The sequence below is a fragment of the Pistacia vera genome, unplaced genomic scaffold (genome assembly GCF_008641045.1).
Source record: "Pistacia vera cultivar Batoury unplaced genomic scaffold, PisVer_v2 Contig188, whole genome shotgun sequence".
NCBI classification, from domain to species: Eukaryota; Viridiplantae; Streptophyta; class Magnoliopsida; order Sapindales; family Anacardiaceae; genus Pistacia; species Pistacia vera.
Window position 1 is genome coordinate 588,333 of NW_022195981.1, and position 25,621 is coordinate 613,953.

Sequence of the window (25,621 nt, forward strand, 5' to 3'; positions counted from 1 at the left end):
CCAATCAAATTGCTTATCAGAACCTGAATGGACATGTGCAATTGATGTAAAACTGTTTGATGACTATCGTGTTAAGTTAAGGTGAATATCTTCTCATGGCCTTGAATAGTTGAATGATGATTTTGAACAAGCTCGAGCCTCTTGTTTCATTAAATAATAACAGAACAGAAGATTATAAAAGTACGCAAATGGAGCCAAAAAAGAGATGAAAATTTGGACCCATATCAGGTTCTGCAGTTTAAACAACATAACCAGAAGGTAGGCATGATAAACAAAATATGATTGACTCATTCTGTCAAAAATTTCCAATACACAAATAATGTTCAATAATATAAATTTCAGTATGATACTTCAGCCGCACATGATAGTCTGACCTAACTCTAAATAACAGGGGCCATCAAAAATCCGACATAAAAAAGCAGCCTAGCGAGTCATTAAACCTTGCACTCCTTGTGACGCTTCTTCAGGTACCTTGTTCGTTGAATAGTGCTGATTACGTTTGCAATATTACCCTGGAAACGACAACAAAAGAAGGAAACAACTTAATTTTTGAAAATAAAAATTAAAACAACCACTTAGTGAAATAAAACATAAATGTGGGGTCCCTTTGGGCCTTGGTCCCGCCAACCGGGTCCCACTCATCTGGATATCCTCACCTGCAAGTGGGTTTCTTCGCCTTTCCCATCTCTCGAAACAAGACCTGCAAGCTAAGTACTTGTGATCAGAGAGATGACCAGAGGCCTAAGAGGGGACCCCACATAAAAATATAGAAACATTTTAGAGATTTTCCTATCAATTCTATTGAATACTGACTCAGGAAAGAAAACCAACTTGGTAAAATAAGTCCAGTGAAATACAACATTAGTTGTCAACATGACAGCTTTGAATTAATATAAAAGTAAATGACAAGTCAAATTTCTATTTCAAACATTTAAAATTCAAGTCCAAAATATGAGGCAACATATTTATAAATTATCATTTTTTCTCTCAACAATAGAAACATAGAGGGTACGCAGAAACTGAACGAAAAAAGGTTAAAACATTAGCATTACTGGTGGGGATTCTTACCCTCCAAGTTGCAAGCTTTGTTCTAAGAGTTTGCCACTGGTGCTGTGAAAAGACACGCTCAGTACAGCGGCTGCAGATCAAATGAAAGTTACAACCAAAACAAAGGATATTAGCTGTAGTAATTGCTGGATATTACTGAAATTAGTAGTTGCAAATTAAAATGAATCAATGGTATGTATGCATGTATATTTGTGTAGAGTGAGAGAGGGGATACAGAACAGGACAATTTACCTCACAATCACAACTTGATTCATTGGTCCATTTTGCAGTCCATCAATTTGGCAGTTATTGCCTTAACCACCCACATTCCACCTCATCTTCACTGATCTGCAATAAAAAACATGCCAAATATAAGCAACAAAGAAACTACAGCAAATCCATAGAAACAAAGGCAAGCAAGATTACCTTAGGGTATCCCTGATAAGGGCATAACGAATTTGGCCAGATCCACTAGAACAAGATCCACCAATGACATCAAACATCTTGTTTATACAGTCTTCACGAACAAGACCTACACCATGAAGAGCATACTATTTTTTATTTAATTTTGGAGACACTGTAGCTCATTAATATCCAATTATAGAAAATGACAGGACAACAAAGAAATTATTACCATAGCTTTTCAGTAAAGTAGAATTGCAGTTTGAAATTCCAAATAGATATCCAGTCTCTGCGTCAGAAAGATCTTCAGAAGCTGTATACCAATGCATATTTAGCATCCTTCTCTAATGGCCTATGCAGGCATGTCTAATAAATAGCAATGCAATACAACAGAAAGATTAGTTACATAGCAAAGGCAAACAATAAATGAAGAAACTGCATATATTCATGCAAATTGCAAGAACAAATAGATGCCCTCAAAATGAACAAATTACAGGATCAGTTGGATGCAAAATGCTCAAATTGCTAACTACATTTAGTCCATGATCATGAAAAGTTTAATTTAATGCAGTTTATATTGTGAAGAAATTATCAGGCCACTCATCTTAGGAATTCAGTGAGCCCTTCATATTTACCTGAAACATGTCAGGTGCCTTTACAAATTCTATAATTGTGCGCACAGCTTCCTCCTTGGCTTCACCCATGGTATAAGCATCTTCACCAGAGAAAGTTGCCAAATATTTGTCAGAAACTTTAAAGAATCCTTGAATGAGCTGGAATAACTAAGAAGCCTAGCACGTTACAAAGCATATAACCAAATCACGGATATAAATAAGACGATAATCCAAACTTATTCGCAGCAATTAGATGAGCTGAGGAGAGTGTATTTGAGATAATGGGATACAGCAGCAAATTGTACCGAATTTCCAGAATGCAAAATCAACAGTAAAGAAATTGACACCATTCGAGATGTTAGATTCATAATAACATATTCAAAATCTAATCCATCTAAGATAAAATCTAATAGTTTATCATCAGAAATAAAAGTTCACTAATTGACAATGATCCTTTCTTCATAGCTTGTAATTGATGTTTAGAAATAAAAATTCACTAATTGACAATGATCTTTTCTTCATAGCTTGTAATTGATGTTTAAAATGACGTGTATTGACTTTACAACTATTCTGATGAAATTGTCGTAGAGTAATCCAAATTTCACACGAAGTCTGACATCGAGAAATATAGCTATACTTTAGCTCTGAGATAAAAGCCAATAGCCAGCTGAACATCTAGAAATATAGCTATTCTTTGTTTTGTTCCAATTGACATAGTCAGGATTAGGTTTTTGATAGAATCATCTAATACTTTTTCTGACTTCGAGATCTTCACTATCACAAATGGATCTGGACATTCCATTAAACCAAGTAAGAAAGACTCAAGTTCATGGTTGCGAGTTGTAGAGAGAACAAGAGAACTACAATATCGATAATTGTCATAATTCAGTTTTATAGAAAGAGGAATGAGAATAGTTATGTTAATTTGTGGAAGAGTTATAAAAACGAATTTATCAGATTGCAAAATTTGCAGAGTTCTTAAAAACGGAAGAAATTTTCTCATCAGTGTTTGGAAGGTGAGAAAATGAATGAAAATTTTTCATGACTAGAAGACGTTTGTCAAAATGGTCTAATGCCAGGTGGAATAAACTTCAAATTGAGGGAAATTTTTATTAACTGAACACTTTCAAATACTGTACCAGCACTATTATTGAGGAAAATTAATTAAAATATTCAATTTTAAGATAAATTAAATAATTATGAAGTTTGAAATTCTTTTACTAAAGAAGGCATTCTCTTATATCAAGCTTATAGCGGAGCAAAAACAACTTGGACAGCTCACCATTATTAAACCTAAATGGAATGCTGAGTAAGCTCGAAAATCATGTTGCAAGTCTTTTACAAGTTAAGCNAACATGATCGATCTCTGAAAAAAGTTCCCATTGTTATCCACAGGCTCTTTAGCCATCCAACCTTAGAGATGTTCCCATTAACAAAAGAATATGAATTATTTCAAACAATAATATATTAAGGGAGTATTTATACATGTAGAATTAGAGGGATAGCTATAACTAGGAGATAGAGATAGAGATAGAGATAGATACAGGAAAGAGAGGGGGATAAATATAGGGTGAGGATATTAAAGGGGATGAAGCTTGTTCAAAGAAGTGATATTTTGCTTGAAGCGTTATTTTGGATTAAACTGGAGCTGTTCTGGCGGCAAAAGTAAAAGGCTGAAGTTTGAAAATCTGGTCTGGAGCAGTTCACGTAGCTGTTCTGTAGGCATGTTGAAGTGATGTATTTTGGTGAGTTCAGCATGTATTTAGGTTGTCAACTTTGTATCAAATTAATGTGATGTAATTAGAGTTGCTAAGTTTGTGTGGTTAGGATGCCATTTTGGACTAAAATATGTTTTATGGTTAGATGCAATAGTGTCTGTCATGTATATATGTTTGCTGTAATTTTTCAGTTTAATGTAATGCAATATTTCAGCTCTTTTCCCTTCTTGTTTATCACCCTTTTCTCTCCCGTAAGACCACATTCATGCTCATAAAACCAACAAGTGGTATCAGAGCTCCATCTTGATCTTAAGGAGCCTGCAAAACCTCCATCTTTGCACACTCTCTGTCAGTCCTTATCTCACCGAAGATAGACTTCATGGCAACAAGTTCAGCCTCACTCTTGCCTCCAACCTTCAATGGGGAACAGTACCATATGTGGGTTGTTAAGATGAAGGCATACTTGAGAGGTCAGAGTTTATGGCAGTATGTAGATGAAGAGAAACAGCCACCACAGTTGGGACCAAACTCAACCCTGAACCAGATAAGACTCCATGAAGAGGAGACTGCAAAAGCTTCAAGAGCCTTGTCCCATTTACATGCTGCAGTCACCGATCAAGTTTTCACAAGGATAATGGCTTGTGAGACAGCAAAGGAAGCTTGGGACAAGCTTAAGGAAGAATTTGGAGGAAGCACCCAAACTAGAAACATGCAAGTCTTGAACCTAAGGAGAGAGTTTGAGACATTGAAAATGCAAGAGGCTGAAGTTGTTAAAGAGTATGTAGATAGATTAATGAATGTGGTTAACAAGATAAGGTTGTTAGGGGAAGAGATAAGTGATAAAAGAATTGTTGAAAAGGTGTTAGTAAGCCTACCCGAGGTTTGAATCAAAGATTTCTTCTTTGGAGGATTCCAAAGACTTGTCTCAAATCACCTTAACCGAACTTGTTCATGCTCTTCAAGCCCAAGAGCAAAGAATAAAATTGAGGCAAGAAGATAGTAGTGAAGCTGTATTGTTTGTCCAGCAGAAAATCAAGCCAACTCAGGGAGAAAACAAGAAGTTTGGAGGAGAGAAAAGAGGAAAGGAGAGAGCAAACAAGCAGTGGAACAAACCAGCAGGTTTCAAGGTTTTTGCACCATGTTCCCACTGCAAGCAGAAGAACCATGCTGAGTACAAGTGCTGGTTCAGACCAAATGTTCAATGCAATGCATGCAAGCAGCTAGGCCACATTGAAAAGGTCTGCAAAAACAAACAACAGCAACCTGCACAGCAAGCACAGACTGCTAAAGATTTGCAATAGAATTCTGAATCTGAGCAGCTTTTTGTGGCATCCTGCTATGTTGTTCAGTTCAATGCTGGAACTTGGCTGATTGATAGTGGATGTACAAACCACATGACGCTTGATCTGAAGAATTTTGTGTAGTTGGATCAAGCATACCAGTCAAGTGTAAAGGTGGGAAATGGTGAACTTGTGAAAGTTAAAGGCAGAGGAGATGTGGTTGTGCAGACCATAACAGGTACAAAGATCATTTACAATGTGTTATTTGTTCCTGAAATCAACCAAAATCTGCTTAGTATAGGACAATTGCTTGAAAGAAATTACATTCTGCATTTTGAAAATAAAACCTGCACTATATTAGATGATGAGGGAAAGGAGATGATGCATGTGAAAATGGTTGGGNTGGTTGAATTTTAAAAGCAATGTACCTGCCTTTTATTGGCAAAAGGCAGGTACATTGCTTTGAATTGAATGATGGAATGGGGAATTGAGCAAGCATAGTCAGCCATACATCATTGTTTTAAAACCTGGACAAGGGTCAACCAATCCAATCGGATTAAATCAATGACATCAGTAATATTTTTATTTTTTAAAAAATTATATATAAATCGCTTAAATTTTAATATATTACAAAAATTCTCCTAAAAAGTTTAATTAGTCCCTAAAATTTTTATTTATTTAAAAAATGCTCCAAAAAAAATTATTAATTAATCCCTAAAATTTTGACATATCTCCCAAACACCCCTATAGAATTACAAATTAACCTTTATAAGTTTGAAATATTATAAAACCCCCCTAAGACCTGAACCGGACTAGAGAAGTTGTCTGGTCCCAATCGGTCCGGTTCGGTTTTTAAAACAGAGTCATACATTACCCGTTTCCACATATTAATTGAAAACTTATCTTAATAACAATATCAACTGATTTGATTTTTCACATAAGGGCAATTTTACACACTTGTTTTAAAGCTTGAGCAACATTTGATTTTTCCCAAGTAAACTAGTACAATAATTTTTTTTTTTTTTTTTTTTTTTTTTTTTTTTTTTTTTTTTTTTTTTACTGTTTGGGCTAACTTGTGTACACCTCAACTAATCTCTCGAGACATAAAACTGTTAACGAGATAAACAAAGCTCTAGTGGCCACCCCTATTTACAATCGTAGGGACTCAAACTCGAAAGACTGTGTTAGATCCTCCTCTTGCTTTTTGACCATCAAGAAGACTCGAGTTTGGAAGACCATGTTAAATCATTATTTGCTCTTTTATCTTCAAGTCATCTAGTGGTTGTTTAGTCCAACAATTATTGATTGAAAGGAAAAATACATGTATAATCCAGCTTAGAAACATTCAAGGTTTCTAGAAGATAAGTTGAAAGACTCGAAACATTAATAAGAAAATCTCGGCATAAGATGACACCTTTTATGGACTCCTGATATCACGACTTTTATGGAAGGGACGGAGATAAGATAAGTATACATGCTCGAACAGAAGGCGTAAACACAAAATGCTAAATTGCAAAAAGAAGATAACTAGTAATCATCCGCATTGAATTAAACTCAAAATGTTGAACAGACTATGTCATACATCTTGCTTCAGATATTTTGGCAGCTAATTTTTTATTCTTGAGTCTTTTCCTTTATAAAACTTGGCTTCTAAGTAAATTTAGCTTAGTAAACTACCTTTAGATAGTCGAGTGATTTGATAGAGACTTTTGAGTGTATTACATAAGAGGTCTTGAGTTTGAGTCTCTCATCAGTTGCTAATAGGGATAGCTACTACAACTCTTACCTGGTCAATAATTCCAAAGTCTCAAAAAATTAATTGAGATATCCGTAAGCCGACCCCAATAACCCCGGGAAAAAAAAAAAAAAAAAAGGCTTAGGAAGCAATTCCATATTCCATCCATATAACAACTTGGGCCACACTAAGGGTGGAAAAATTCGATTTTTCGGTTTAGCCTTCGGTTTGGTTTTTTTTTTTTTTTTTTCCAGCCCTACGGCCCACACCATTAATTAAACTTACTTTCACGCTGTGGTCGCTTATAAAGCTAAGTAAAATTACTATTACCCCCTTTATTTTATTCCTTTGTTCTTCTGCTCTTTGGGCTTTAATCTCTCCTTGGATATTAAAGACTTGAATTAAATGACTTTTCTCCATGCTTCCAAATTTATTCACCAAAAACAAAAATAAACATATAATTAAATTAAATTAGATAACTAACAAAATATATTTAAGGATAATAAATATGGTCTAAAATAGGCCCAACAACATCAGAATTGATCATCCATTTGGGCGATGGATGATCAATTCTGATGTTGTTGGGCCTCCTTCTAGTTCTAGATTCAATTATAAACAAGGTATCTCTCTTTTTCAATGGTAGGTATAGCGTTGAAACTGATATAGACAACAGTGTTGTTAATGACTTTAACACTTGGTATAAGATATGTTGTGTCAAGTAGCGGTTCTCCACAATCCAGTTTCAATTCATGCCTAAGATTAATAAAATTACCACTGACCTCTTCATAATAAAAATTAAGAACTTACGAGAATATTTATGATAGTACACAATAATTATTAAAATTAAATTAAAGTACATAATGATTTTGTGTTTATTGACTATATATCCTGTATAAACGCAAGAGGTTTGATGATCAGGATCAGCAAAAGGTCATACACAATAGAAGTGAGGGTCAAATGATAGCCTTGGGGGTATTTCTCAACTATTTCCTGTAAAATGATTCTTCCATAACTCTTCATTTTATCCAAAATAATAGTGGATAATAAATGGTTCGATCTTTCAATGATCAACCAATTAATGGAAGTAAGGTATTAATCACTTTAATACTCGTTTAGTCTCCCTCTCAAGTCTCACCGTATTCCAACAAACTGACAATGGAAAAAAAAAAGGTTCCCTTTGATCTTTATCTTTAGGTCACCCCCTCGAGATATATATTGGCCTTTATCTTTGACAAACATCAATCACCATCTGCTTTTTGATGATCCCACACAAGTTGATAGTGGAATGTATATTCTATTTTTGTTTGATTACTCCAATAAACGCTAATTAATTTCTTCTTTCACTAATTGACCGTTCTTTCAAACATACAAATGAAGAGTGCTTCCAGTTGTAGGTTCGTCACTATTAGCTGAGGTTCTAGTACAGAGATCACTACTTTTTATGCCAGGGTCTATTTGAACTTATGTCGACCACTTAAATTCCAGGGCCTTTATCTCAACTAGTGACCACTACTGATTTACATACAGGTAAGACATTAGCTAGCAGACTAGCATAGAAAACTCAGTCCATTACTCCACTTGTAGAAGTCAGCATTCAAAGTCTTCCACTTCCATAGAAATAATCTCGATCTCTGGGTCGCTCAAATTTTGAAAATCCTCCATATACACATCCAATTAACATAACTTGGTGAGTTTTAGATGCTAGGATTTTGAATTATATAAGCTGGGAACATACAATTAACATAACATAACTTGGTGAGTTTTAGATGTCCATAGGAACATACAGGAAACTGAAAACTAAAATGAGTCCTCCACATATTCTAGTTATTCCTTTTCCTGCACAAAGCCATGTAATTCCTTTACTGGAGCTTTCATTATGCTTAGTTAAGCATGGCTTCAGAGTCACATTTGTCAACACAGATCATACTCACAACCGGGTCATCAACGCATTACCGGAAAATTCTATTGGGGATGGAATCCGTCTGGTGTCGATTCCAGATGGAATGGAAGCCGGGGAGGATAGAAATGATATAGGGAAGCTATGTGCAGCAATGCCGAAGGTGATGCCGGGGAAGCTGGAGGAGTTCATTGAAGAGATCAACAGAGTGGAAGAAGATAAGCTTGTTTTTGTGATTGTTGATGGGAGTGTTGGATTTGCTCTTGAAGTTGCAGAGAAGATGAAAATTAAGAAGGCTGCCTTTTGGCCCGCATCAGTCGCTACTCTGGCTTTCTTTTACAATATTCCAAAGATGATTGATGATGGAATCATTGACAGTAATGGTAACACGCTCTAACTCGTTTTTACCCTTTTCCATCTTCCTCTGTAAACTTTTTGCAAGTTAAAAGTCACTGAATCACCGTCTTTGTTGTGTACAATTTGTTTCCAGGGACTCCGTTCAAGAAACAAATGATTCAGTTTGCACCCAACATGCCTGAAATCAACAGTACAAACTTTATTTGGGCAAACATTGGTGGCGGTGTAGCCCAAAAGATACTCTTTGACTATTTATGGAAGACCAAAGAAGCTGTGAAAGTTGCAGATACCCTTATTGGCAACTCAACCTATGGCTTTGAACCTGGAGCATTCAACTTGGTTCCAAATATGCTTCCAATAGGACCTCTTTTGGCGAGTAACCGACAAGGAAATTCAACAGGATACTTCTGGCAAGAAGACACAGCATGCTTGGAATGGCTTGATCAACAACAGCCTAACTCAGTCATTTATGTTGCATTTGGCAGAAACTGGGGGAGATAATTGAGACTACAATATGAAAGTGGATGCAACTAGAAGTGTGGCCAATGGCAACTCACATGAGCAAGTCATGATCAACCAAACAAAGTCCATATTTAAAATATCAACTATTCATATTCCTTCTTTTTTTTTTTTTTTTTTTTTTTTTTTTAATGATCGGAGGTGTCGGGTTAGCTTTCGTACACCTTAACTAATTCCTTGAAACCTTAGAACTATTAGTCTTATAAAAGCTCCAATGATTATCCCTATTAACAACTGAAGAAGGACTTAAACTCACTAATGTGTCCCTATTGAATGACTCAGTCATCCAGAGATAGTTTATTCAGATTCATCTTTACTAATCTTAATTTCTAAAAATGTAAAGTATTTATTTAAAGGACAAATTTAGTCATAAAATCACATTATTTGACTTAATATTAAAAATAATTGGAATGCACTAAACTACTAAGTCTAGCATAATACGGCATTGCCTAACATGTTTTAATTAAACTTTTAAAAACTCACGCGTGGGTAGTATGCATAACCTCTTTGGTTTACCTTTACCGTTGGATCCCATGATTTACCTGGGGCCGCGATAGTGATGGATTGCTGGCTCAGACACCTCGAATAAATCCTATACATTTAAAAAAATGTGATTACTAAGTTAACGTCATATATCTAACCCCTTAAACTATTGAGTATAATATGTTTAGCAATGGTTGGTATACAGGTATAGTATAATTTAATTATAAATTATCAATGAACAAAAGTTGTTAAAGGAAATAGAATAAGGAGGATGTATTATTCTTTAACATCCTGATTCTATTGGTTAGAAAGTCATTGTACTGATTCTATTGGTTACAAAGTCATTGTACTTTATGCAAAGTAATATTACACTTACAAATAAATCTTATAAAGATTTTCGCACAAAGTGAGATGGAAAAAAAGGAATGGAAGAGTGAAACAAAAAGTCAAACTTATTAAATTTATTTTTTTATTTATATTTTATCACATTATTTTATACAGAGATCTTTGTAAAATTTATTTGTAAGTGATCTTTGTAAAATTTTTTTGTAAGTGTAGTATTACTAATTGATATTATGGGATCATTTGTGGAGTTATTATTTATTAACGTCTAATTACAGAGTGTATTCTCCCCTATAAAATAGTACCAGAATCAAAATCTCAGTCAACACCCATGTAGAAATCAAGAAAAAGTTATCACGGTAAATGGTGACTTTCTTTGTATTTATGCGCGTAGAGGAAAATGGTCAAAGCTAGGGGTGTTCAAAAAAATGCAAAAACTGAACCGAACCGATAACCGAACCGAAAAACCGGTTAACCAAAAAAACGGTTCGGTTACGGTTTGAAAAATTCAAAAAATCGAATTTTCGATTCGGTTAACGGTTTGGGAAAAAATAAAAAGCGGTTAACCGAAACCGGTTTTTTGAACCGGTTTTACAAAATATATATATATATTAAATAAAAATAAAAATAAAAATTATATATTAAATAAAAAATAATAATATTATATATTATATATTAAATAAAAAATAATAATATTTTTAATGTATCGTTAGTAGTGGTCAATGGATATATATGAATGTCTAATTTTTATTTGGATATGTATTATTTATATTTACAATTTAATTTAGGAAAAAATAAAAAAAATAAGTTTTATAAAAAAAAGGGAAAACCGGTTCAAAACCGGTTAACCGCTTTAAAAAAAGCAATTAACAGGTTTTTCAGTTAACCGAAAAACCGGTTTTTCCTCTAAACCGGTTCAGTTTCGGTTCGAGAATTTTCCCGAACCGAAAAACTGGTTCGGTTCAAAAAAGCGGTTAACCGGTTCGGTTAACCGCTTTTGAACACCCCTAGTCAAAGCCACGAGGCCTCCCCAACCCCAAGTGTATCAAAAGGCCATAATCAATAAACAAAGACTAAGAACAGAGGAAGGAGAGAAGTTTCACAGAAACTTAAACGAAGACACTCAAGCACGCACAAAGAGAAAGAGAGAGAAAGAAGAAGCTAAGCTATAACCGAGAGAGAAAGCTAACAGCTTAAAAACGATTAATTATCTTCAAAAGCATCTGGGAAAACTGGTCAGTTTCATTTGTACTCTCCCTACAAAGTCTCCTTTTTTATTATTAATATTATTGTAATTACTTGTTACGCCTAGGAAATCAAGGGTTGACATGAAAAATCACGTGATGGGGTGTGACCTGCTCCCGTCAGAACGGTAAGCACACGTCAGGCCTGCCAAATGATATGGAACTCCCACGTGTCCATTTCCCTACTCCAAATCGCGTGAAATCAGTTTAGAAGGTGGGCAATGTGATGTAAAGCCGGTTTTAATCCTGACATTCACATCAACCCATGGATTTAATGATGATTACTTGCACTCATCTCACTATAAAAAGAGGAAGACCCCTTCATTAAGGGGATTCGGCTATTTTACACTCTGAATTAGATTTTTCTCTCTCTCTTATAACTTTGTATTTAATTTCCTCCAATCATTTGTAAGTCAGTCCGCTGTTGCGACCTGACCCACTATATTAATACAAATCAGTGGACGTAGGACTTGCTACCTTAGCATCCGAACCACTTCAGAAAGCTCTCATTGCATTTACTATACATTCTATCCATAATCATGTGTATCTCTTGACCAATCAACGTTACGCATGTGTGGTGCCAAAAATCACGCATCAACAGTTTGGCACTAGAAGGAGAGACCAGATTTAGTGTTCATCCTTCATCAGGAGAATCTCTAACCTACTGGTCCTACAGCAACAAATGGCCTGCCAATCTGAACCTGAACAAGCCAACCAGTGCGCTGAGGGAGTTCCCCTGACCCAAGGGGATACCTCTTCCAGAATACTTCCAGCCCCACAAATTGCTGCGGTGGATATCCCAGCAGCTTCGCAGCTTGACCCCACCATCAGAAGCTACCTGGAGAGGTTCGACAATACTCTCTAGACGGTCAACCAAAGGTTGGACCGTCTGGACCAAGGCGTGCCATCTAGAATAGTTGGGGCGGTGCAACCGCCAAAAACGCCTGCAGGTCACGCGAAAGCGCGGCAAAGGGAAATAGCCCGTGCTGCGAGCACTGCAGTGCGTAGACGTAAGGATAAACAAGTGGCAAAAAGCAAGCCTATAGGCTCCAAAGGGCTAGCGAACACAAACCGTGCCCCGAGCAGGGTGCCGGCAAAGCTGAGACTTGGCAAAAAAATAAATCCCGAGCTGTCCCATGCCACGTCGCAGGTGAACCCAAACAAAAGTGCTAGGCGGGGCGATTCTTATCACCGCCAGCAGAACGATCCTGATTGCTATCGTGAGGATGGTTTTTACACCTCGCGGGGCAGTTCGTACCACCGCGAGGGTCGTGAAAATACCCCGCACCATCCATCGCCTTCACACGCCTCTAGCCAGCATGTGTCGAGAGCGGCCGAAAATGCTGGCCGAGGCGAAAAGGAGTCCGACCTCCGGACTCTCCTGAACCGTAATCGCAAGGGTCGGACTCGCATGGGTGAAAGCAATCCCCAACTGGCTCCGTTACCGCAAATTGAGGAGCTGCAGCAAGCTTTGGACAGGCTGAGAGAGCAGCAAAACGAGCAGACCCAGGTCGCCTTTGCATCCCCCTTCTCTCCCGAAGTGTTAGCTGCTCCATTCCCACTAGGTTTCAGAATGTCCGACATGCGGCCGTTCGATGGGAACCATGACCCGCAGGATCATTTGTATGAGTTCAATGACCTGATGGAGCTCCACCAGGTTTTGGATCTTGCAAAATGTCGTTGCTTGGCCGTGACTCTAACTTCTCATGCCAAGCGGTGGTTAAGGTCGCTCCCAGCGGGAACGATCAGTTCATGGCCTCAGATGAGCATGACGTTCCTACGGTATTTCCAAGCAAATCGGAAGTTCTCGATGCCTTTGAGCTATCTCAGCAACATAAGGCAAGAAAGGGACGAGTCCCTACAATCTTATATCGACCGTTTCTACAGGGAACTCAACAAGGTGGCTCACGCCCCCGAAGAGTCAATCTGAACACTCATAATAGTCGAAGTTCGCCTGCAAACCGACCTGTGGAAAGAATTACAGGCTGAGGACGATGTTTCCCTCACCAGATTCTATAACCTCGCGGAAAAGTATCTCCGCATAGAAAATTTATTGGCGGCACTACGACGTCGCAATCACGGATCTTCGGGTAGTATGTTTGGTCGGGGAGAAAGTAGAAGAGTTGATCGCAAAGGAGACATTAACGATCAGCGAAAAGAGAAGAAATCCCGCTACAAGCACAAAAAGTCCTATGCCCCCGTTCCTCGTCACGACCGCGACAGACCCCAATATACTCTACTGAACGCCTCTTATCTGCCATTCTTGATAAATCCGAAGAGGCCAGTCTGCTCAGAGAACCCGAACCCATGAAAACCCCTGTGACAGCCAGAAATAACAAAAAGTACTGTCACTATCATCGGGACAATGGGCACCATACTGACGAGTGCCGAGCCCTGAAACAAGCGATCGAAGAACTTATCCAGAAGGGGCACTTCAAGGAATACATCGATGACTCTGCTCCCCCGAAAGAGAAAGATCAGGAAGAGCCAAGTAAGAAGCGTCGCGATCAGAAAGGGGTGCTCGGTCTCAACTTGATTTTCGGGGGACTGCACTTCGCTAGAAATTCACGAGGTGCCCAAGAAAGGTATGCTCATGAAGCATATCACGACCCCATTAGAGTGATGAGTGCGGATCAGCGACCACAAAAGGTTCGCCAGGAGGAAGAGATTTCCTTCTCCGAGCAGGATGCGGCCAGGTTACACCATCCCCACGACGACGCCCTTATAATCACTCCCCTGATAGGGCGCTATAACACCCAGAGAATGCTGGTGGATAACGGGAGTGCTGTGAACATCCTGTTCGCATCCACCTTCGAAATGATGAATCTGGACGAGGCCGACCTGAAGCCTGCCTCGTTCCCGCTATACGGATTCACAAGAGACCATCTACTCCCCAAAGGAACAATCTCACTCCCAGTCACGCTGGGCGATTTTGACGAAGTGACCAGGATGATTGAATTCTTAGTGGTAGACTGCCTGTCAACCTTCAATAGGATCCTTGGGCGACTTCTACTAAGACAGTTCAAGGCGGTCACATCAATTTACCATCTGAAGATGAAGTTTCCCACCCCGACGGGGATCGGGGAAGTCAGCGGGTCTCAGCGCGCATCGCGTGATTGCTATGTAAAAGCAGTCTAAATGGCGCACAAAGGAAAAGGCATTCCGCGAAATGCACCCCGCCAGGCCATGGCGATCAGCAGGATCGACCCACGACCTGGCCTGACCGAGGACAACCTAGACCCTCGCATTCAAGACTGCCCCACCAGTGGGCCAGTTGAGGACCTGACTGAAGTGATGGTCGACCAAAAAGAGCCGAACAGGGTGTTAAGAGTCGGTAAAAATCTCAATCCTCAGCTCGCTAACAAACTGACAGGTTTCCTCAGGGAAAATGTCGATGTGTTTGCCTGGTCGCATGCAGATATGGTTGGGATCAGCCCGGACGTTATTTGCCATGCGTTAAATGTCGACAGCGAGGCCAAGCTAGTTCGTCAAAAAAAGAAGAGCAATGGATCCGAAGCGGTATGCTGCATTAAAATCAGAGGTGGAAAACCTGTTACGAAATGGGTCCATCCGAGAGGCACTCTACTTGACGTGCGTTGCCAACCCGGTCCTGGTAAAGAAGCCAAACAGAAAGTGGCGAACCTGCATTGATTTTAGCGACCTTAACAAGGCCTGCCCGAAAGACAACTTCCCTCTGCCAAGAATCGACCAGCTCGTGGATGCCACCTTAGGGCATGAGCTGCTCAGTTTCATGGATGCATACTCGGGATACAATCAGATCCCTATGTATGGCCCAGACGAGGAGCACACATCCTTCATTACAAACCAGGGACTGTATTGTTACAAAGTTATGTCTTTCGGCCTCAAGAATGCTGGCGCAACCTACCAGCGGCTGGTTAACCGAATGTTCTCCGACCAGATCGAAAGAACAATGGAGGTCTATGTGGACGACATGCTGGTCAAATCCCAGGTCACCTTAGAACACATTGAACATCTCGCTGAGATGTTTGACATCCTCCGGTTCTACGGAATGAAGCTGAATCCTCTCAAGTGTTCATTCGGGGTATCATCAGGAAAGTTCCTGGGGTACATGGTTAATCAGCGAGGGATAGAAATAAACCCCGAGAAGATTCAAGCTCTGCTCGATATGGAAAGCCCGACCAACAAAAAGCAGGTCATGAGCCTAAATGGGCGAATAGCAGCACTAAGTCGCTTCATATCGAGGCTAACAGATCGTTGCTTGCCATTTTTCAATGTTCTAAAGGCCAATAAGAAGTTCGAATGGACTCCCGAATGCGAACAGGCGTTCCAAAGTATAAAAGAACACATTGGGAAGCCACCTCTCCTCTTTAAGCCTCTCCCGCAAGAGATTTTGCCCCTGTACCTGTCCGTCTCACAGTCCGCGGTTAGTGCAGCCCTAGTTCGAGAAGAGAAAAAAGTCCAATGGCCTATCTACTACTCGAGCAAATGCTTGTCGGATGCCGAGATACGGTATCCTGAAATGGAACGATTAGCCTATGCTCTGCTGATCGCTTCCAGAAAGCTGCAACCTTACTTCCACGCCCATACGATCCATGTAATGACTAATTATCCCCTCAGGCAAGTCCTCTAGAAGCCGGAAGCCTCGGGTAAACTGCTTAAATGGGCAATGGAATTAAGTCAGTTTGACCTGAAGTACAAGCCCAGGTCGACCATCAAAGGGCAAGCTGTTGCTGACTTCATTTCAGAATTCTCCTATCTCCCAAATGAGTCAGACCAACAGCCCAGTGAAGTGATCCAAGAGACCATTCAGAACCTATCGACCTGGAACCTCTATGTCGACGGATCATCAACTAGAAAAAGGGCAGGAGTAGGTCTCCTCCTCTTGAGTCCCGAAGGGTCTCGCATTCATGGCATCCTGCGGTTCGGATTCAAGGCGACCAACAACGAGGCTGAGTACTAAGCTCTGCTCGCCGAATTACGGTTGGCCAGAGAAATGGGCGCAACTGCAATCAGTGTCCACAGCGACTCTATGCTGGTCGTCAACCAAATCCTAGGAGAATACCAAGCCAAGGAAGAGAACATGATCCGTTACCTAAAAAACGCTAAGGCCACGCTCGAGCAGTTCAAGCATTTCACGATCACCCAGATCTCCAGGGGTAGCAACTCTGTGGCGGACGCCTTGGCAAAGATAGCCTCATCGTTGGACTCTGAGGCACCTGATAGCATTCCTGTTTGGTTCATCGAGACCCCGAGCATCAGTTCAACCGAACAGGCCGTGAGTGTAACGCAATCAAACTCCTGGATGACGCCCATTTACAGATATCTCAAGGATGGCATCTTGCCCGATGACAAGGTCGAGGCACGGGTCCTGTGAACAAGATCTGTTCGCTACACACTCATCGGGGATCAGCTGTACAGGAGGGGATTCAGTGCCCCTCTCCTCCGATGTGTAACCAGCGAAGAGACAGATTATATCATGAGAGAAATCCATGAAGGGATATGCGGTAATCACACCGCCGCACGATCTCTCGCAAACAAGATTGTTCGCCACGGGTATTATTGGCCCCAAATCCAAGAAGATACCCACAATTTTGTCAAGAGGTGTGATAAGTGTCAGCGGTTCGCGAATATTCCGTGAGCCCCCTCTCACGAGCTGGTAACGATGTCTAGCCCATGGCCATTTTCTATGTGGGGGATCGACCATATCGGTCCCATGCCGGTCAGAAAATGAGGAGTTAAGTATGCCATGGTCGTGGTAGATTACTTCATAAAATGGGTGGAAGCTGAACCGCTAGCCGCGATCACGACCAGAAAGCTGAAAGACTTCATTTTCAAGAACATAGTGTGTCACTACGGAATTCCTCACACCCTCATTTCGGATAATGGAAAGCAATTCGACAACGAGGAGTTCAAGCACTTCTGCTACGAGCTGGGCATTCATAAAAAATTAGCCTCAGTCGCCAGACCGCAAGTAAATGGCCAAGTTGAAGTTGTCAACAAGACCATCAAGCACACTCTAAAGGCCAAACTTGGGGCAGCCAAGGGAAATTGGGCTGACGATCTCCCCGAAGTCTTATGGGCATACATGACAACTCCAAGAACCTCCACCTCAGAGATGCTCTTTTCGCTAGCCTATAGCTGCGAAGCAATGATTCCTGTGGAGGTGGGAACTGGTTCTCTTCGGAGAGACTTGTACGATGAGGTTGAAAACGAAGCACTTATAAGGGCAAGTCTGGATCTTTTCGAAGAGCACCGCACCAAGGCTTCGCTAAGGATAGCAGCCTACCAGCAATGTGCAAAGAGGTTCTTCGATTCAAAGGTCAAGCGAAGAGACTTCCAGGTCGGAGACCTTGTGCTAAAAGAAGTTCTCCTTGGAACCAGGGAGCCAAGTGCGAGGGTACTAGGACCTAACTGGGAAGGTCTGTACCGGGTCGACAAAGTGATCAGACCGGGGACTTACCATCTCAAAAGGTTGAACGGTTCCAAAGTACCCCGAGCTTGGAATGCCAAGCACCTCCGACCATACTATCAGTAATCCCGAACTCAACCCTCGTTATAAATTAGTTTGATTTTGTTAGTTCCCTTTTTATTGTAAAGTATCATTATGTTCGCTTGCAACAGTTCGCATTTATTCTGCTCACTTGTAACGATTCGCGTGTAATATTGCCTATGTAAACAAACTGAATTGTAAATTGCACTCATGTATGGTAAAGCGAACAGCAATTGAAAGCCAAATGTATTCTCATTTATTTACAAAAAAAATTATCAAGACCCTATTAATTCCAATGGGGGCGGTCTCATTGCGCTATGCCTGATCGGTGGGGGGATCCTTCGAAGCAAGACCCGAACCCTCTACCTGGTCGGATCCTCAGGCGGCTGTTGCTGCTTGATCATCTTCCCTCGCCAAGATCTGCAAGGTCTCTTGCCAGCCCTGTGGGAGGTCGGGCATATCCAGATCTGGGTTCTTTGGTCGCAGCGCATAAATGGACCCGATCGCCCAGTCGGCGGCCTTATCCTCAATCTCCTCAGACTGGATCCTCATTTCTTCGGTCAAGGAAGCAATTTTTCCCTGACTCTCCTAGAGTTCGTCCTCGAGAGCTAGCTTTTCATTTTCAGAGGCCTCCCTCTCTTGTTCTACTCGCTGAGCCCGTATGAAGGTCGTCTGGAGCTCCTGGTCCTTCTCTCCGATCTCCTTGGAGAGCCTAGCTGTCGTCCTCTGGAGCTCTTTTATTTTCTCCGCACATCGCTCAAGCTTCGCTTTTTGGAAGTCAACTGTCCGCATAGTGGCCATCTTCTAGTTCAGATATCTGTTCGCTGCCTCAGCGGACATCGCTCTTTCCGACTCAACGTCGTCCAGGCTCTGTTTGAGCTTCGCGATCTCATCTTTCAGATCATTTTCCCCCTTCGCGGCCCCCAGCCGAGCTTTCTCTAGGGATATTCTCATGGTGAGCAGAGCCTGCGAGCAAAAAAGAGTTAGAACTCAGAAGGCGGACATTCTTACAGGGACAATTCATTTACCTTACTTAAATGCTAAAACGACGTGGTCATCAGGTCGACATCGCCCGAATCGGCGAACTGATCATATGACTCCGATAGCCCACACTCAAGTAGAGAGTAGACCATCGGCTGCAGGTATTCGGGCAGGCTCCCAAGTGCGTCCAGCATTGGTGTGTCCTTCGCCTTGTCGGCAGCCACCGTCTCTTCCTTGGGTTCCTTGCCCGACCTCCTTCTGACGTCCCGCCTCGACCTTAGTGGTTCTTCCTCAGATTCGGTCTCTGACTCGTCGGCCTGAATCTGCTTCTTCTTCTTCGACCGCTGGGCTGGAGCCTTCCGCTTCAGGCGAGCAGGTGGTGGCTGTGCGACCTGTTCTGTTCTGGTCGTTTCTTGCTCAGGACGAGTCTGGGAAGGCGCGACAGTTCACACCGGTTGTACCGCCGTGGGGCGAGCAGCTTCGGCCGCCCTTTCTCTCCTCGATCGAGGGAAATTGAATGGTGTTCGTCGGGGCTGCTCGGACTCTTTCGGAGGCATGGTCGCTGCATGCAAGTACGTTAGTAACTAAACAAAAATTGTTCTACGACTAGAAGGGGATCAGTGTAACTTACATTCTGGGGACTCTAAAGACGCGTTCTCACTAAGAAAATCATACTTTCGCAAGTTCACGGTCGTCACGAGCTTCCTCGCGTCTCGACTTTCTTCGGGGAGGACTCCAAAAGACACGAGCCTGTCCGGGTCGGTGAGCAGGTCTTGGCTGGTCATCTTGTTAACTGCAAAAGAATACAGGTCGTTAGAATAAAGGAAGCCTACAGCCAATGAACCTAGCGAAGAAGAACCTACTTGGTTTTTGAAAGCGGCAGTGGCCGTCGTAGCAGAAAAAGAAGAACTTCGTCTCATAGGCCACCGCGTTGCTGGGATAGCTGTGTATCCCTTCGGCGATGGTAGGTCGTCGGGACAAGTAATAGGAGTCCTTGTCCTTACTTTTTTTAAGAAAATATGCGACACCGAGCTCTGCTGCCGTTAGCTCGCCCAAGCCACTCTCGCGGCACGCGATGTACATCGCGACGGCGATGACATACGCGTTTGGCATCAACTACATTGGTGCGATCCCGAAGTGATCCAGGACTGACCTAATAAACGGGTGGAAAGGAATCATCCCTCCACCCTTGAAGATCTCTTCGGAGATCGCGGCTAGGCCATCGGAAGGATGTCACGACGACCGGGTGGCGTCGAGGAACACCTCTGCTCGGACGTCAAACTGTCTTTTTATCCTCTCGAACACTTCTCGGGTGAGAACCGAGAAGACATCGAGGGATGCGTCCACGGGAACATCCCGCGAAGACGAACCAGCTCCTTCCTCGGGTCTGGACGTTGAAGGTTTCATTCCACAGTTTGCAACACCGACAAACAGAAGGTCATTTTAGCCATCGCATGTTGCCCAGCACGACGGCGTGGAACAAAGTCCCTAAACCCTAACAGTAACTCGAGCCGCCATTCACGGCTCAAACCCGATTCCGGTGTCACGTCTCTAATGAAACACCAGGAGACCCAACACCGTTGCACCCCCAAAATAAAGAGAAAAAGAGAGACCTTACCTTCTGGGGTGCATGACCGAGGACGGTTCTTGTTTCGGATATCAGAGAGATGCCAATTGGAAAAGAAGAACTTTCGGTTTGCAAAGATCTTTCACTCGGGGCAAAAAGGGTTTTGGTGGCATCATCTGAAAAAGTTCGGCTTTTATATGGACTATGAATCGACGGTTACCACCCCTCGGAATCGAAACGACGCACTTCTCTCTCTCCGCATTAAATGCGCCCTACGTCGCATTCAATGTTGTGATGAGGGTTGTCGTTTCGAGTATGTCGTGCAATTAATGCTCTGTCAAAACAACGCCGAGTCAGCACACAACGCATTTAATGCGCCTGGCAGACGCCTGACACACGCAGAGCGCCTGTCAGCGCAGAGACGACCTCATTTAATCCTCATCTCTAAAGCAATAAGGAGCGCCCAATAAAGCCAAGTCGCTTGGGTGATGATTGTCAGGTCGTTTTGGCGAGGCTTGTGCAAGGTCGTGTTCGCAAAAGGCCCTGTCCCGAGCTTCTTCCATTCAGGTCGAAATTATCAAGACCTCCAATTACGGCATGGTTTAGTTTCCAAGGTTCGATCCTCAAACCTTAAAAACTAGGGGACTTCTGTTACGCCTGGAAAATCAAGGGCTGACGTAGGAAATCACGTGATGAGGTGTGACCTGCTCCCGTCAGAATGGTAAGCACACGTCAGGCCTGCCAAACGCTATGGAGCTCCCACGTGTCCATTTCCCTGCTCCAAATCGCGTGAAATCAGTTTGGAATGTGGGCAATGTGACGTAAAGCCGGATTTAATCCTGACATTCACACCAACCCATGGATTTAATAATGATTACTTGCACTCATCTCACTATAAAAAGAGGAAGACCCCTTCATTAAGGGGATTCGGCTATTTTACACTCTGAGTTAGCTTTCTCTCTCTCTCTCTTATAACTTTGTATTTACTTTCCCCTAATCATTTGTAAGTCAGTCCGCTGTTGCGACCTGACCCACTATATTAATACAAATCAGTGGACGTAGGACTTGCTATCTTAGCATCCGAACCACTTCAAAAAGCTCTCATTGCATTTACTATACATTCTATCCATAATCACGTGTATCTCTTGACCAATCAACGTTACGCACGTGTCGATTAGTTGGTGNGTTCAAGCAATCTCAATCCTCAACACAAATGAGACAATTTCTATAGCCAGAAAATAGACTGTTCAATAAATCATTTCTTTAGGGTGAGAGACCCTTTTATATACTGCTGCTTTAGTGGACTTACTGGTGAAGTAACCCTTACAGAAAGGGACATGCGGCCTAGGGTAGTCTTGTACATGAAGTAACTCCCCCATGAGGTGACATGTAGCCTCACTATCAGCACAAATTGATGCTTACTAATGAAGTAATATTTGATAAACTTGCAAGTGAATTAGCTCTCTACCAGGGTGAAATGTGGCTTGGTGACAATGCATTCTTGAGACACATGGCGTGGAGCCACGATGGTGGATTTACTGTGCACAATATATTCATTGATTTGATGCCTAACAACTTGAAGTATTTATATAAAGATCGACTCTTCTTCAACGAAAAATGATGGGGATATTTGGAGGAACATTGAACTTGTGCCTAAGTTTTGTAATTAATGTCTCATATTCATGTGGCTGCGGAAAGATCTGTGTTAGCCCACCAAGATGTAGAAATGTCACCTTGACTAATTGTGTCTATGCTTATTACTGAGGTACACTCATTGAATTTTAAAAGCAATGTACCTGCCTTTTGTTGGCAAAAGGCATGTACATTGCTTTGAATTGAATGATGGAATGGGGAATTGAGCAAGAATAGTCAACCATACATCATTGTTTTAAAATTCGGATGGAAGCACGGGTCAATCGGTCCAATCAAGTTGGATAGATGACATCAATCATAATTTTATTTTTAAAAAGTGACATATTAATTACTTAAATTTTAATATATTATAAAAATTTTCTTAAAAAGTTTAAATTCGCCTCTAAAATTTTTATTTATTTCAAAAATATTTCAAAAAAATTTCATTAATCCCTAAAATTTTGACATATCCTCCAAACACCCCTATAAAATTATAAATTAACCCTTATAATTTAGATGTCCAACTTTGGTGCCAATATCCATTTTATTTGCCAGGTTTCATGGGAAAAGCTTTGACAGCGTCAAAACTACTAAACAGACCACAGGATTACAAAATGCTACAAAAGCAGGTACACGTTGGCTTGACAATTGCAGCTGATATAAGCCACCTCTAAGTCCTCCCATTGATATAGTTCCCCCTATCCAAAAAGTGTCATCAAATAATTCTATGAGAACAAAATTATCTTCAAGCAATTTATACACAATCAATTTTTTGGTAATTTCAGGCACATGAAGTACTTGTCGTAACAGCAAAAATTTTGAAGAAGCAGTTGTACGCAATTTAATAGAACCAATATGCACTATAGGTAAGGCTGTTACCTTTCCAACAGTCAATGTATCTAGACCTTGAAGGCTGCGATGACTGATGTTCTAGAGAAGAAAAATCAGTAGTCTGCGTCTGTGACTAGAGCCAATGAAACTTATATCATATCCGTGATAGCGCTGCCAAGCACCATGATCTGACTTTTCTTCACAATCAACAAATTATTTTCCCTTCGTTATTATTTGAACGTCCTCCTTATCTCTTCCTCTAGAAACATTCTGATAGCCACCTCTATTCACATTTCAATTAATTGAGTGCCAGGAATAATCCAAACTTATTCGCAGCAATTAGATGAGCTTGAGGAGAGTGTGTTTTTGAGATACTGGATTTACTTTACAGCAGCATTGTACCGAATTTTCAGAATGCAAATCAACCGTAAAGAATTGACACCATTCGAGATGTTAGATTCTATAATACTTCAAAATCTAATCCATATAAGACAAATCTACCGCTTATCTCATCAATAAAAGTTACTAATTGACAATGATCCTTCCTTATATTTTATAATTGATGTTTAAAATGACGTGTATTACTTTGCAACTATTCTGATGAAATTTTGCAGAGTAATCCAATTTCAGATGAAGTCTGACATCGAGAAATTCTATACTTTAGCTCTGAGATAGAAGCCATAGCCAGCTGAACAACGAATTCTTTGTTTTGTTCCAATCGACATATCAGAGATTAGGTTTTTGATAGAATCATCTAATACTTTTTCTGACTTCGAGATCTTCACTATCACAAATGGATCTAGACATTATATTAAACCAAGTACGAACTACTTAAGTTCATGGTTGTGAGTTGTAGAGAGAACAAGAGAACTACAATATAATAATCGTCACGAATCAGTTTAATAGAAAGAGGACGAGAATGGTTAAGTTAATTCGTGGAGGAGTTATAAAAACGAATTTATCAATTGTAAATTTGCAGAATTCTTAAAAACAGAAGAAATTTTCTCATCATTGTTTGGAAGGTGGAAAATGATGAAAATTTTTCCATGACTGAAGACGTTTGTCAAAATGCTCTAATACCAGGTGGAATAAACCTCAAATTGAGGAAACTTTTTATTATTAACGCTTTCAAGTACAGCACTCTTTTATATTAAGCTTAAAGCGGACCATAAACGACTTCTAACATCTCTTTATATGACTCAAACTCTTTATTATAAAAGTTTATCCATAAAAACAAGAGTCCAACAGATTCATTATCTTTAAATATAAATTAAGAGAAGTTTGACTCTCCATTTTAGAGAGTCAAATTTTACTTTTTATTCTAATTTAATTAATAAACTACAATTTTTATAATTTTATTCATTAATTCTTTCTCTCATTAAGTTTATTTTTTAAAAATAAAGATATTCATTCATTTAAAGAGTCTATTAATTTAAATAAAAATTATGTTTTTTATATTTAAAATAATAAAAATATTTTTTATTTATATAATAATTCTTCAAAATAAAAATCATTATGCTTTATTAAACGTAAATGGAATGCTGAGTAAGCATAGTCACAAGTCAACTCTAAAACTTGACTTTCAAGTACTCGAAAATCATGTTAAATCACTTTTCTTCAACGAAAAATGATGGGGTATTTGGAGGAACGTTGAATTTGTAGCTAAGTTTTGTAATTAGTCTCTATTCAGCCCTCCAAGCTGTAAAATGTCGCCTGACTAGCTGTGTAATGCTGATTACTGGTTGAATTTTAAAAGCAATGTACCTGCCTTTTAATTGAATGATGGAAGGGGAACTGAGCAAGCATAGTCAACCGTCCAATTGGATTGATGATATCAATAATAATTTTATTTTTTAAAAATTACATATTAATCCTTAAATTTTAATATATTACAATTATTTTTTAAAATTACATATTAATCGTTTAATTTTAATTTACAAATTCTCTTAAAATTTTAAATAGTCCCTAAATTTTTATTTATTTAAAAATGCTCCAAAAAAAATATTAATTAATCCCAAATTTTGACATATCCTCCCAACACCCTTATAAATTGCAAATTAACCCTTAAATTTAAATATATGAAACCCCCCTAAGACTGAACTGGACCAGAGAAGCTGTCGAGTCCCACTGGTCCAGTCCGATTTTAAAACAAAGCCATACTTACCCATTTTCGCATATTAATTGAAAACTTATCTTAATAACAATATCAACTGATTTGATTTTTCACATGAGGGCAATTTTACATACTTGTTTTAAAGCTTAAGCAACATTTGATTTTTCCCAAGTAAATTAGTACATATTTCTAGGCCTTTACAGAGTATTTCAAAATTGAATATAAATTGTTTGAATTCAAGGGTCAAACCATGCACGCCCCTTGACTTTTGTAATTCTCAATATAAGGGTCTCCATTATTTGACAGAAGTAAATTCACCTAAAAATCTACTGTAACTGTTTTTAAAGACAAATTTGATGATATATATACATAACAAAATATTTTATA

General features: G+C 40.1%; 2 protein-coding genes and 1 pseudogene across 2 annotated transcripts; 2 read left to right on the top strand and 1 right to left on the bottom strand.

Moving 5' to 3' along the window:
- Nucleotides 1–379: 379 nt before the first annotated feature.
- Nucleotides 380–4,054, bottom strand: LOC116126932 (annotated as a pseudogene).
- Nucleotides 4,055–4,160: 106 nt separating this feature from the next.
- Nucleotides 4,161–5,082, top strand: LOC116126979. Its single transcript, XM_031412645.1, has 2 exons — nucleotides 4,161–4,661; nucleotides 4,810–5,082. Exons 1-2 carry the CDS (start codon nucleotides 4,161–4,163, stop codon nucleotides 5,080–5,082), a joined length of 774 nt encoding a protein of 257 aa, XP_031268505.1.
- Nucleotides 5,083–8,445: 3,363 nt separating this feature from the next.
- Nucleotides 8,446–9,551, top strand: LOC116126980 (UDP-glycosyltransferase 83A1-like). The gene is made up of 2 exons (XM_031412646.1): nucleotides 8,446–9,076; nucleotides 9,184–9,551. The coding sequence occupies exons 1-2, from the start codon at nucleotides 8,563–8,565 to the stop codon at nucleotides 9,549–9,551; spliced, it is 882 nt and encodes a 293-aa protein (XP_031268506.1). The 5' UTR covers nucleotides 8,446–8,562.
- The last annotated feature ends 16,070 nt before the right edge of the window (nucleotides 9,552–25,621 follow it).

Bases quoted from the DNA above. Each gene is read 5' to 3' on its own strand.
- LOC116126979 (XM_031412645.1), top strand. From the start codon at position 4,161: ATGGCAACAAGTTCAGCCTCACTCTTGCCTCCAACCTTCAATGGGGAA. The intron at 4,662-4,809 runs GTTTGAATCAAA...TTTGTCCAGCAG, and splicing joins TGTTAGTAAGCCTACCCGAG to AAAATCAAGCCAACTCAGGG.
- LOC116126980 (XM_031412646.1), top strand. From the start codon at position 8,563: ATGTCCATAGGAACATACAGGAAACTGAAAACTAAAATGAGTCCTCCA. The intron at 9,077-9,183 runs GTAACACGCTCT...ATTTGTTTCCAG, and splicing joins TGGAATCATTGACAGTAATG to GGACTCCGTTCAAGAAACAA.